The sequence below is a fragment of the Saimiri boliviensis genome, chromosome 8 (genome assembly GCF_048565385.1).
Source record: "Saimiri boliviensis isolate mSaiBol1 chromosome 8, mSaiBol1.pri, whole genome shotgun sequence".
In the NCBI taxonomy this organism is placed as follows: Eukaryota; Metazoa; Chordata; class Mammalia; order Primates; family Cebidae; genus Saimiri; species Saimiri boliviensis.
In genome coordinates, this window is record NC_133456.1 from 123,918,274 (window position 1) to 123,931,906 (window position 13,633).

Sequence of the window (13,633 nt, forward strand, 5' to 3'; positions counted from 1 at the left end):
CTGTAATCAACCTCCCACCAACGTATTCATGGCAAAGAAAACAGAATTATTGTGGCAAAGGGCATGCAACAGGAACACATACAGTGACGGCTGAAACAGGATCAGACTTTACATATGCAACAGCAGGCCGATGACGGACAGAATTTTTCCAAGTAGAAAGCAGCGAAAGCAAGAGCTCAGAGACTGAGCCTTGTTGGCAGAAGGACTTGATGAAAAAGGGAAGAAAATGATGATATCATAACAACGCACATGGCAAAATGACACACAAGAGAAAAGCATAATGGAACCAGACAGGTCAAGGATGCAATTCCATATGCAGACATACAATTTAAGCAAAGCTAAATTTCCAAATATTTTTGCAAAGGTCCTAGAATTTATCCTGATTGTTGTTACATAAGTTTATTTTTTAAGATGAGTGCTTTATAGAATTTATCTTAAGTAGACTTGTGTTAGGCATTGAGAGGAGTCCTGTTGGGCCCGCCACGATCTTGATAGATCCTGTCCAAAAGCCCCTGAGCTTTCACCTCATGAATTGCTGAGCAGTATCTTCGGGTGTCCCTTTCCAAGTAGGGAGTAGCCCTACCATCTAGCCTGTCTTTTCCTTCCTCTAGGACACTGATACTTCTAGGAGACAGGGAATTTTGTCCTCTGGGGGACATCTGGCAATACGGAGATGTTTTTAGTTGTCACAACTACAGGCAGGGTGCTAGTCATCTGCTAAACACCCTACCATACACAGGACAGCCCACCATAACAAATAATTATCTGGTCCAAAAGAGTGACTATTTTTAGATATTTGAAAGCACGTACAAATGAATGTTTGAATAAACTACAAATGAATGTTTGAATATTTATGGGTTAATTTTTTTAAATGCTCAAAGAATATGATGAATGATAACTAAGAAGCAAAACGTATTTCATGTCCCACTGAACCTGTTCACTTGTTAGTGTTTCCCATTACAACGTAAGCTTTGAAGACAGGGACCATGTTATTTATTTCTAAACTCAAAGCTTAATAATGTCCAGAACACAGCAGACTTTTAGGTCTATTGAACAAACAAACAAACAAACATACACACATACATTTCTGAGGTGAAATGGGATAAGAAAAAACAACTATAAGTTTATGTTACTGATATAACAATCCAATGGATAACTGTTTTCCAGAAAACCACTGGAAGGTATCAGTCCTAGAGAAGTAGGAAAGGCTCACTAGATTTTTGGATGAGACAGCACCAATTTCTTATAAAGTGGAATTGCAGTGGAATTGCATGCAGCCTATGTGCATTTCATTTACACAATTTTAAGCATTCATTTTCTGCAAAATATATATATATATATATATCAATTCAAAGCATGAATAATTTAAAAAATAGAACTTTGAATAATGTGGGTGACTCTGCTCTGTTCTATCAATGAGTACATGCCCTGGAGTGAGTACAAGATTTGAAACTGCTTTCCTCCAGTGGATCTCAAGTTTTTGTACTAAGTGTGCATCTAATTTTTAAAGAACTATATAGATTTTTCCTATAATGTGGCCCCTTAACATAAGCCATTCAAACTCAAATGAAGGAAAAGATATTCCTTCTAACACCAAAGGAAATATGGGCTCTGCTAAAGATCAGCTTCTGTATAGCATCTTCCTAAAAGAGCAGTTTTCACTAGAGTTGATTGTTGGTTTTTTGGCTTATATTTCAGTCTTAGAATCTTGTCCTCAGGTAAGATGTGATTCTGCTGTATAAATAGAAGACATTTTACCTATAATAGATCTAGTTGGTGACTGAGCAGATCAACAAAGCTACAATTCTTTAACTTTCTTTCTGATAATCCTAATTCCAGAGTTAAAGAGCAACTTGTATGTTTCTCTAAATTTTGATATTTATGAATATCGACCGTACAACCAAGCATTTTACCACATCTTTAATCTTAGATTTTACTGAGACTATAAAATGGTGTGGTTATGTTTTTTAAATTATACCTATCTGAAATGATTATATTATTAATAATATATCAATAGTAATAAGATGTCATTTAAAGGTAAACATTCAAATAGTGAATCCTTATAATTAAAAATTCATTGAAAATTTTACAATTTCAAAATTGGCTAGCTCAGTAAATTTTAAAGTATGTTTCAGCTATTGCCACATGGTAACACAGTAATACAACCTTGGCAGATAAACACATACCTCACCTCCTTTGTCAGTATTAGTTTTAATCATAAGTTCTGACTCATGTAAGATCTTCTAAAATGAAACTTTAAATGAAAAAAAAAGTAACCATTCTGTACTAATGATTATGTACTAGAAAGTATCATTTAACATCTTCAAATTCAAAATAAGTTTTCATTTTTTAAAATCATGTACAAACCTGCCTACCTATGATGCTCTGTCTACTGGCTTCATCTGTACCTGCCACAACCTCCAATCTTTAAGTATCAGTAATTATCAAATAAGTGACCACTATCCAGCTTTCTTCAGATACTTTTAAAAACTACTTATTAATCTCTCATTCCTTCTCCATTCCTTTTCTTTCATTCATTTTCTTCACTCAATTTCAAATAAAAGTTGAGCCATAAGTAGGAAGAAGAAAACAGTTACACGGTTGAGCCCCACATGTTTCACCTCAGGGGGAAAGGGGAAAGATAATTATCAATTACTTTAAGATATATCAAACCAAAATTTCAACCCTTTTGCAGGTCATTTCTACTGTAGTGGCTGAACAGGGAGCAAATTAAAGGGTTAGTAAAGCCAAACAGAAAAAAATGATCTAAAATGTTCACATCTGAGTTCAATTCATGTGGATTTTTAGGTTTCTGTATCAGAGAAGCTGAGGAATAACATGTTCTCTGGCATTGAGGGTTCAGAACCATGTTATATGGCTGCATTATAAATGTGGATGGCGAAAATTTGCTTAAATTTTATAAATGAACTTTTCTTTCATCAAACCTAAGATCCATAGGTTTTGTATTAATTTTAAAGAAACTCAGTAAGTGTAAGAAAATATTGGTTACAGTAGAACATGAGGCAGACCAAACACATTTAGAATAATTTCATTTTAAATTTTACTTGAGCATGAGCACCTCAAACTCAATTACCAAACACTTTTAGAAATAGCCAGAGCAGGCTCAAGCCTGTAATCCCAGCACTTTGGGAGGCCGAGGCAGGTGGATCACGAGGTCGAGAGATCGAGACCATCCTGGTCAACATGGTGAAACCCCGTCTCTACTAAAAGTGCAAAACATTAGCTGGGCATGGTGGCACGTGCCTGTAATCCCAGCTACTCAGGAGGCTGAGGCAGGAGAATTGCCTGAGCCCAGGAGGCGGAGGTTGCGGTGAGCCGAGATCGCGCCATTGCACTCCAGCCCGGGTAACAAGGGCGAAACTCCGTCTCAAAAAAAAAAAAAAAAAGAAAAGAAAAGAAATAGCCAGAGCATGGATTCCAGAACCAAAAAAAGCCAAAGTTCTAAACCCAGATCTGCCACTTGGTAGCTCCAAGACCTTGAGTAAGTTACTATACTTAACTATTTTATACCTCATTTTCTCATCTATGATGGGGGAAGGGCAAAATCAGAGCAATAGTTATCCCAGCATTAAGGAGACAGTATGTATACAATCCTCTGCACTAAGAACATATGTGGGATTCATAATGAGCATTCAAAAAATGTAGCTATTATGTCACAAATTATAATTTTTAGCGTTTGAAGAAGCAATTGAAGCATAATGAAGGTAAGCACTCAAACAAATAAAAAGCTTCAAAACCCCACAAGTAATGGTGACATTTCTTTTTCTTTTGAAAGCTGGATGACAATACAGACATTGACAAACCTGAATCACTGATTTGTAACCAAGGGTCAGATAACAATTTCAGATACAGCTTGCCATATTACTGCTTATTTTCTGACTAAATACATGAAATAGCAGAGTCACAAACACAGGAAAGCTTTAATATCCTGAAAATGAATCAAGAAATGTATTTGCTGTATAATGTCCAAGTAATAAGCCCACTTTTCAGTTGAATGGATAAAATAGAATGTTGTTTTTAATAATACAACTAATTACAATGTCCTAATTAGTCCTTTTTCTCTCCTAAGTTAAAATGAATATTTAAGAAAATTTTATTTATTTTTTATTTGCACACTACCTGTAACTAAAAGGACTGGAAATTACCCCCTGAAATTCAGGTGGGTACATAATTTACATGTATAAAATCTCCAAAAAGAAGAAATACTTACCCAACTTGTGCTACTTCCTTGAGTTTTGGTAAAAAGTAAAGATGAACCCTGCAACACTGCCCAAGAAGACAACCAGTTCTTTCTGTAATTAAAAAGATGACCGATTAAGGCTTCGCTCTCAAGTTCTTTCAGCCAGATTCAAAAAATTAAGACCTACTTAGCTGTTATCAATATTATCTACCATTTATAGTTCTTGTGGACATTTTAACTGTTTTTATTGGGGATAGATAGATACTAATGAAATGCACAGTCATTTTATGGTACAAACCTAATCATGAGGGCCCAAAAACAAATGAAGTTAATCAGAGAAATAAGTTATCAGAATAACTATGAATAAATGATACATGTAATTATGTTCATGTGAAATTAATACAGCACTTCGTGATCAAAGACACTAATTTATTTTAAAGCCACACAAATGGAATACTGTATTTGCTAAGAATTCTTACTTGCAAGTAAAAATTAGACAAAGATGCTTCCCTCACTCACCTAATTTTTTATACAGACTGTTTTACATTTCTTGGCTATCTGCCTTCTCCTAATTGGGCTGGAGTACCCAGGTAGTAGATACTAGGTGTATTACAGGCATACAATGAATTGCATACCGATGGACCACATGATATTAAAACAAAAAAAAAAAAAAGTTTCCTACATTACAAAAGCAACACATATACGGCACGCAAAAACTCTGAATGCAGAAATGTGTAAAGGAAAAGGGATCCCATTGCTTCTCCTTCAATCCACACTCCAGAGGTAAGTAATGTTAAGACTTGGGTATAATTTGGCACTTTTAAAGAAAATGTCCACTGATCTACTGTCCTAATTCCAGAGACAGAAGTAAAACTCACATAGCATGTTATTATCAGTGCCCCTATTTAGAACTTTAAAGCTTTTGAATACTATACCCCAGCCAGATTCCCCTCCACTTCTCCCTTCCTTGTCATATTACGACATTTTTATGTAAATATTTCTCTCTCATAGGAATTATAAATTATTTGAAAAAAGAAAACAGCTTTTATTTATTTTTGTATCTACCCCAGGCCTAGCACAGTACTTTCCAAACAGCAGGTATAGATCAGTATTTACAAATAGGAAAATAAATTAAAATTACCCTATATGGGGACTCAGTTGCTAGGAAGCTAAAACGAATGTCAAATCTGTCTACTGCAGGAATTTATTAAAGCTTTCCTTATAGCTAAACATGTGGCCAATTTTGTAAAAACCTCTAAAGGAGGATTATTTTCTCTTTTCAGAATGCAGAATTTAGTATCTAACAATGAGACCTACTTTATTACTTTTTATTTCTACTTGAACTTTATGGATTAAGAGAAGTGAAACAAAGTTAATTACTATTAAGTTTCTATGTTTCCATTTATTTCTCATATTTTTTTTTGCTTATAGTAGTTAATGCCACTTTATTGGGTGAATGGTGATTCCTGACAATTACATGGTCACTGAGACTTCTCCACATGCTTTACCATTTTAAATACCACTTTTGTAATGCTTAGTGCTCTCCCCGGGATGAACTTCCGACTGAGATCCCTAGTCCTGCTTTACTTTGTATACCTCTGATACACCTTATTGCTTTTTTTCCCCCGCAACTTTTCTGAATCATCTTTAGGTGACATAAAACTTCTTTTACATATAAAACTTAGTTAAGTTTTGCTTTTTTACGCTTCAGTCCGAGCACCTTTTTCTTTCAATAGATAAGTACAGTCCATTTACATTTACTGATATTGACAGTATAAACGGTGCTTTTTCTGTCATCATTTGATTTTATTTTCTGGATGTCAAGATATTTTGGGAGTATTTATTTTATTTGTAAATTCATTTTATATTCTCAGTCCTCTATTTCTTTACATATCATCTACTGACTCCCTACTATGAAAAATACTTAAATTAGCCTATTTCCACTTTAAGTAAGCTTTTTTAGTCCAATTTTCAAAATGAGAAAAACTGCAGAACTAGTAAATATGTATCTGAGAACAAATACTGAATATTTAAATAGTGAAATAATGATGATTGCTTTAAAAACTAAGTACTTGTGTGACTTAGCTGCAAGGTGAATTAGTCACTTTTTTCCCCCTGGAACCCAATATTTTCTCCTGAAAAAACAACTGATGGACACACTATAGTTATTCAGACTTGGATATGTGGCAGGCAAACATCGTTTTAAAAATAAATGAAGTTCTCAAAGAAAACAATTATTTACAGACAATAAAAAATTATTTATAGACAAAAAAAAAATCATTCAACATGAATGAACCTCAAGGACGTTATGCCAAGCAAAATAAGCCAGTCACAAAAATCATACATATACCATATCATTCCACTCACACAAAATATCTAAGGTCGTCAAAATAACAGCAGAAAGGTGGTTACTAAGGGCTGGGGGATGAAGGAAGAGGTAATTAGTGTTAGTAGGTGTAGAGCTTCAGTGTTATGAGCTGAAAAAGTTCTAGAGATCTGTTGCACAACCATGTGAATACACTTAACACCACTGAGATGTACACTTAAAATGATTAATATAGCAAACTTATGCATTTTTTTCACCACCATAAAAAAATTGAAGCTTTCAAACAGAAAGTAGAATTTTGGAACACTTGACACCTGCTACAGTGGATTTGACAATTTCCCAATACTTTTCTGATAGTACTGATTTGTGATTCTTTGATACTATAAAATAAACTGTGTAAACATTTGAGAAATGAGCAAAGTTAGTTAACTAGTATTTTACAAATGACCTACAAAATATTACAAAATTAAGCATGGACAAGGATTCATTCAAGTGTAACACAGACCAATGGATTTTAATGTAACTGAGTATGAACCATTCACTGGTTGTTTTTCCGAGTCTTCACTATAACTAACCCTCCACAAACCACCATTTGGAGAGTTTCAGAGCAGCAGAAAAATGCACAATTATCTGAAAAGGTTCTTAAAATATTCCTCCATTTTCCACCTTCAGCTGTGAAAGGGAGAATTTTTTTTCACATTTCAAACAAAATAATATGTCACAACAGACTGACTGAAAGCAGAGATGAAAATTCAGCTGTTTTCCATTAAGCCAAATACTAAAGACTTACAAAAAATGCAAAATAATGCCTCTCTTCTTATGGAAAATTTTTTGTCCTAGAAAACAGAAGTTTTTCTTCATAATAATATTTGTGTCGATTTGTAATAGGTTTTTAAAGAATTATTCTTAAAAATTCTGTTTTAATTTCTCACAGTATCTATAGATATAACCTATACATTATAAATATTATTAAATATTATATAGACCAAGGCTCTTTAGAATATTCAATAATTTTTAAGCATTTAAAGGAGTCTCAAACCACTAATATACAGGAAATTAAAGACTATTTTCCTCAACTCTATGTTAATACATTTGAATGATGAAATAGATGATTTCCTTAGGAAAATATAAACTGAAAAAGGTATTCCAAAAGAAGCAGAGAATCTTAAGGCTATTTATCACAGGAAAAACAACAAAAACAAAGAAAACAGCCCAAGAGCTATCTTTACTACATATTCCCAAAATGGAGAAAGAGAAAAATAAAGACCCAATTCACAACTGAAGTCTACCAAAGAACAGTTTAGGGGATTCATAATTGCAGTATTTATAAAGCTATTTCAGAGCACTTAAAAAAAAACCTAACTACCAAAATCTGACAAAAACAGTTCAATGAAAGCAAACCTAAAAAACTCAACTACATGTAAATTTAAAACTCTTTAAATGCGACTTATATTACATAGAGTTAATTTCCTTAAATCACTAGGAGGTACTACACATTAACCAAATAAATTCAATAATCCAATAGAAAAACAGACAAAGGGTATAAAGACACAATTCAACAAAAAAGGAAATACCAACAGTTTATGAAACTGTAACCTACTAAAAAGGAATGCAAATGAAAATATAATCTCTCTTCTCTTTCCTGGCAAAAATAAAAGAATTTAACAACATACTAAACTGATGAAAAGTGTGGAGGAATGCATGGCTATTGGAGGCAGAAACGGATTCAGTATCTTATAATACAATTTGGAACACCGCTGAAATGACTTTGCAAGTGGCCGAGCAATTCCACTTTTTATAAAATTTATTTTATGGGCAGATTTGCATACTTGCAAAATGAGTCATGCAAGATGCTAAATGTAATATTACATGTACTAGCAAAAATGACAAACCAACTTGTCTACCAATAGATAGGTGTAGTTAAAAACTTGCAAATAAATAATGGGTAAATACCCTATATTGTACAGCCAAACAATATACAATTGCAGCAGTTTAAAAACAATGTGGCAGCTCTACGGGCAAGAAGTGAAACCATCTCCAAGACAAACTGTGAAAAGATTGTGTTTAAAAAATTAATCTCTATACATACAAACATATACATATATATCCTATCTCTGGAGGAAAGCAGTAGAATTCAGGAGACTTAACACTGGTTGCCTCTGGGGAGGGGAACTAATGCTGGCTCAGGGACTGACTTTTCACTCAATATTTAGTGTACCATTGGATTTTACCATGTTCATTTATTGCTTACTGAAAAAAAAATATTAATGCAAAGGCACCCCCAGAACCCTCTTCCTTATTAGCTCTTAATTTTATTTAGCCAGTATGTCAAGACAAAGAAAAATTTTAGTACATTTCATGACAATCTTACATACGTGATTACACAGAAAACAAATGGTGAGAGATTCTTCAGAACCTATTGTTTATACTAAAATATAATTATAATGATAATTTTTAATTTATTTCAATCAGATGAATCATGTAAGAACATTAATGACTTGTATACTTACCGAACCTTTTTCCCATTTTCGGCAATTTTTGTTACATTTAATAATCCATATTTCTCTTGATCCTATGGAACAGAGTAATATTGTTTATATATCACTTACATCAACAATGAGGTCCAAGTTCTTACATGGGACTGAATCAACATGCTGTCGTTCTCTAAAAATTAGCTTAAAAGAAAAGATTGGTCAATGTGTAACGTGTAGTTCTGGAAGATATTAAGAATATAACTTTCTTAAAACTTTTGTAGTTTTTTTCTTAATTTTATAATTAAACACTTTCTTATCTCCTTGAGTCACAGCAGCTATTAGATACTTTGCTATCAAATTAGATTTCCATATGAATAAAGCAGCACTCTAAAATAATTTATGTCTCTCTATTCAAAGAAAGTAATACAATGCTACAAGAATAAATTCTACAAAATAGGAATGATTTACTTTGCTGTTATTTTACAACTATATAATCTGAAAATTATTCAATATAATCACTTTATCAAAATGTAAAAATATCCCTTCAAATCTTTCAACCAAATACAGTGACTGTATTTAATAAATTACTCAAAAGTTAATTGGTATCATGCACAGAACTTGCCTTAATGTAGTATAATAAAATTAACATGTGCTTCATTAAGCATATTATCAGATTGTGAATTCAGCTCTAGACAAACTGGAATTATCAGCCAGCTGACGTCAAAAACAAGTGACACAAGCTTTATCATCAAACCCTATGAGGCAAAAGCCATTGTGCTAAAAGTTAATATTATCTTAAAATTCTTCCAGATGAAAATCACGCAGTTTCTCACTGCTTTAGTTTCCTAGAAGCAAATCAATTTAACAAAAATGAGCTGAGCCCTCAGTGATCATTCAACATTAGTAAGCACTGTCTGTACATGAAACAATAGTCAATTTTAATTCAACTAAAGCACTCATACACACAAACTCTCTCTCTCAAGGAAGAAATATCCCCAGTTCTATTTAACTGATTCCTCTGCTATATTTTTTCAATGTACTTTAAACATAAAATATAAATTTTTCTGCACAAGAGATAAACATAATATTGAGTATTTTTCTACCAATGTCTGAAAGTTGTCTGATCTGATAAAAACTACATCTGTAGACAAAGCTGACAAACTGTAATGTCAATTTACATTTTTGGTATACTGGGGACTTGGGAAATAGCCCATATGAAGTTTTATTGAATTTTTTTCATAAAGCATAGCTTAAATCTCCTTAGATATGCAAGTCTGACACTTTTCATAAGAACTGTATTGCTCAACAAAAACATCAATAACAATTATAAGTATGTGAAAATTTTTTTTTCTTATAAACCCTCATGTTGAGGGCTGACTTTCAATAAATCACAGCAAGGAAACCACATTAGACGTTAAATAAGAACATTTTTAATTTGCTGCCTGTACCTCTGGTAAGCAGTAAGAAAAGAAATCTGTCAATTATATGGAAACTAAGTAACAACATTAATCTGAGTAGATGGGCACTGATTACTTGAGCTAGGGAACACAGGAACTGAAAGGCAGAGAGGTGGGAATTAAGCCCATTTTAAAAAATGCCACAGCTGAATTTGTTTAAAAAAAAAAAAAGCAGAGGCAGGAAGGAAACACAGACATCAAAACAAGAAGAAAAATGGATGAAGCAGCAGTAGTGACAGATAGCCTAAGCCTAAGGATGAGAGGGAGAGTCTAGATCAGGGATTCTCACCGAAATCAATGGATGGACTGAAACTGGCACAGAACTGAGCATGTATACATGCATCACTCAAAGAAAAGGTCCAGAACTTTCACCAAATTCTTACAGGGATCAAGACCCAAGTACTAATGATCTAAGTATTAATCACTCTAATTTGAACATAAAGAACAAAATTTGCTCTACTCAAAACGTACAAACAGAAAGAACAATTCCTATACAATGTGATACGTGCTACCAGAAAGCGATGCTTCGCCCAACCTAGGAGAGAAAGAAGGAAGTCAGACAGCCTCCTGGGTAACTTGACACTTGAACTAAGGAACAGGAGTCAGCTAGACAGAAATGGGAGGAGGTAAAAACAACCAACAGTGAAAGGCACAGGGGCTAAAGACAGTATTTCATACTGAAGGCCTTTAAATTCCCTCAAAGTATTGGGTGAGGTGAAGTGGCAAGAAATGAGGTAGCACAAGTAAGGGAAAGGGAAGTATGACCAGAAACCAACTACAACACTATTTTAAGTGCAGTAAGAAAAGGAAGCATGACCAGAAACCAACTACAACACTATTTTAATAATTACTATGAGAGACAATGAAGATCTGAACTAGAACAGTGGCAGGGAGAGAGAAGAGGTGCTCAATTTGACAAGATTCAGGAGATAAAACTGACAGAGACTTTTGTGAGGGTGAGAGCAAAGATCTTGGGGAAATCGCCAAGCTTGAGCACTGGGTAAATGGTGATATCTCAACTTCAATGTCACTTTAGGGCTTTTCCTGACCACTTTTAAGTAAACCTCCCATTATTTATGACTGCCTCAGTTTGTCTTCCTCACTGAATTTACTACAGATTAAATGTTTGTGTCCCCCAAAATTCATATGTTGAAATCTAATCACAAATGTGATGGTACCTACAGGTGGGGTCTTTGGGAGATGATCAGGTCATGAAGGGGAAGCCTACATGAATGTAATTAGTGTCCTTATAAAAGGGAACCCTTGTTATTTCTGCCACGTTAGGACACAGCAAAAAGGAACCATCTATGAATCAGAAAGGTGTCCTCACCAGACAGTGAATTTATTAGTGCCTTGATCTTGGACTTCTCAGCCATTAGAACTGTGAGAAATAAATTTCTGTTGTTTATTTATATTTTTGCTATAACAGCCCCAATGGACTATGCTATACTTAATGTGAGGTACAATTACATATCTTTTATTACTTCACTATCCACTCTATTAGGCCATAAACTGGCACCATATCTGTTATGTTCATCAATAGTCAGTGTCTAGTACTACATTAGCACGTAGCTGGTATTCAATACATATTTGAAGTAATTTACCAATAAATTAACAGTACTTAACAAGAAAGAAATATAAGAAGGTCAGCAACAGAGAAAATAAAGCTTTAACTTTTAAATACCTAAGTTTTTGAATTTGACATAAAAATAAATAGGCAGATGGGTAATATAGGTTTGAATACACAGGTGAAAGTGAGAAAAAACATTTAAACAGATTTTTATTTCATACTACTTAGTATACTTTCTCCACATAATATGCATCAAACTCAACCAATGTTTTTGTATTGCTTACTAAGAAAGCTTCATAAAAAACATCTTAAGTCCCATAAAATATATACCAACTTATACATGAGTATTTGTTGGTCTAAATATTTGATACTCTAAAAGAAACTTTATATTAAAAATAAGCAGAAATGCTTTAATAAAGACTAGCAAATTATGGTTAAATTGAGTAACAATATTATGTCCTAACAGGCAAGAAAACAATAAACTTCAAATTCTACCAGGTAATCTGGGAAAAATTTCACAGGTTCATAATTACTTTGCAGGTTCCAGAATTTCTAATCAATGTTGTATTCTTTTAGTAAAGTAGGTACTTCTCAATATAGGCTAACAAGTGTGCTATACCAAAATCAATACATCTGATCAAAATCCTCATCTTCAGTTAATCGTGTAATAATGACATTTTAAAATATAGAACAAATGAACTTGCACAATTGTACCTATAGTGTTGGAAAAACACCAGTGTTATGAAACATCCAGAATGGGTAAATCCACACATAGAGACAGAATGCAGACTAGTGGTTATCAAGGGCAGGGGGCTGGGAGGGGTGAAATGAGGAGTGACTTTTAATGGGTATGGGTTTTATTTTGGGGTAATGAAATGTTCTATAACTAACAGAGGTGACAGCTGAACACAGTGTAAATACATTAAATGCCGCTGAATTGTACCCTTTAAAATGGTTACTGGTTAATTTTATATTACATAAATTTTACCTCAATAAAAGTAAATTTTTTAAAAAGCAAATTGTTACAAAAATAAACATTCATGTTTTTTAAAAAGGCCTTAGTATAGTAACATTCAATGAAAAAATAAGTAAACTTGTCCACTAATACTTTAATACTCATTAAATTTTGAAATATCTTTTTCTCTAAATTGATTAATGCATATTAATACCATAAGTGGACATACAACATCAAAGCTCAAGTTTCTGAACTGCATATTCCAAAACTTTACTCAGTATTCAGTAATTGGGAATTTTAAAATGCATATTCTCATAGATACATTGGAACAAATAAAGAATAGCTTCTCAGATCAGCCACGAAAACCTACTTAATCCATATTGTAGTCAAATTGTAAAAAAATGTATTAGTGACTTTTAAAAAAATGCATAGACTGCCTATTTCAAGCAGATTTAAAGGGACTACAAAAAGTAACAATCATTTAAAAATCAGCAAAGACGAAAAAGTTAACATGCTTAAAATTTCTATTAAGGAACGAAATCTTAAATCTGGTTTGACTGAAAGATGAGCAATTTGCAGAGATTTTTAAGGTGACACTAGGGAACTAACCATGATGGTGTTATCACTTTCACTTCTAAATTTGTAGCTTC

At 33.3% G+C, this 13,633-nt stretch overlaps 1 protein-coding gene across 13 annotated transcripts in view; it reads right to left on the reverse strand.

Moving 5' to 3' along the window:
• The window catches only part of ARHGAP12 (Rho GTPase activating protein 12), a 135,049-nt gene that overhangs the window by 24,585 nt on the left and 96,831 nt on the right, over positions 1 to 13,633 (reverse strand). For all 13 annotated transcript variants that reach the window (XM_074405243.1, XM_039478862.2, XM_074405245.1 and 10 more), the window contains 2 exons: positions 9,038 to 9,099; positions 4,232 to 4,313 (listed from right to left, as the gene is read on the reverse strand). In XM_074405243.1, coding sequence (XP_074261344.1) covers positions 4,232 to 4,313; positions 9,038 to 9,099 — 144 coding nt within the window. The remainder of the gene's footprint in view (positions 1 to 4,231; positions 4,314 to 9,037; positions 9,100 to 13,633) is intronic.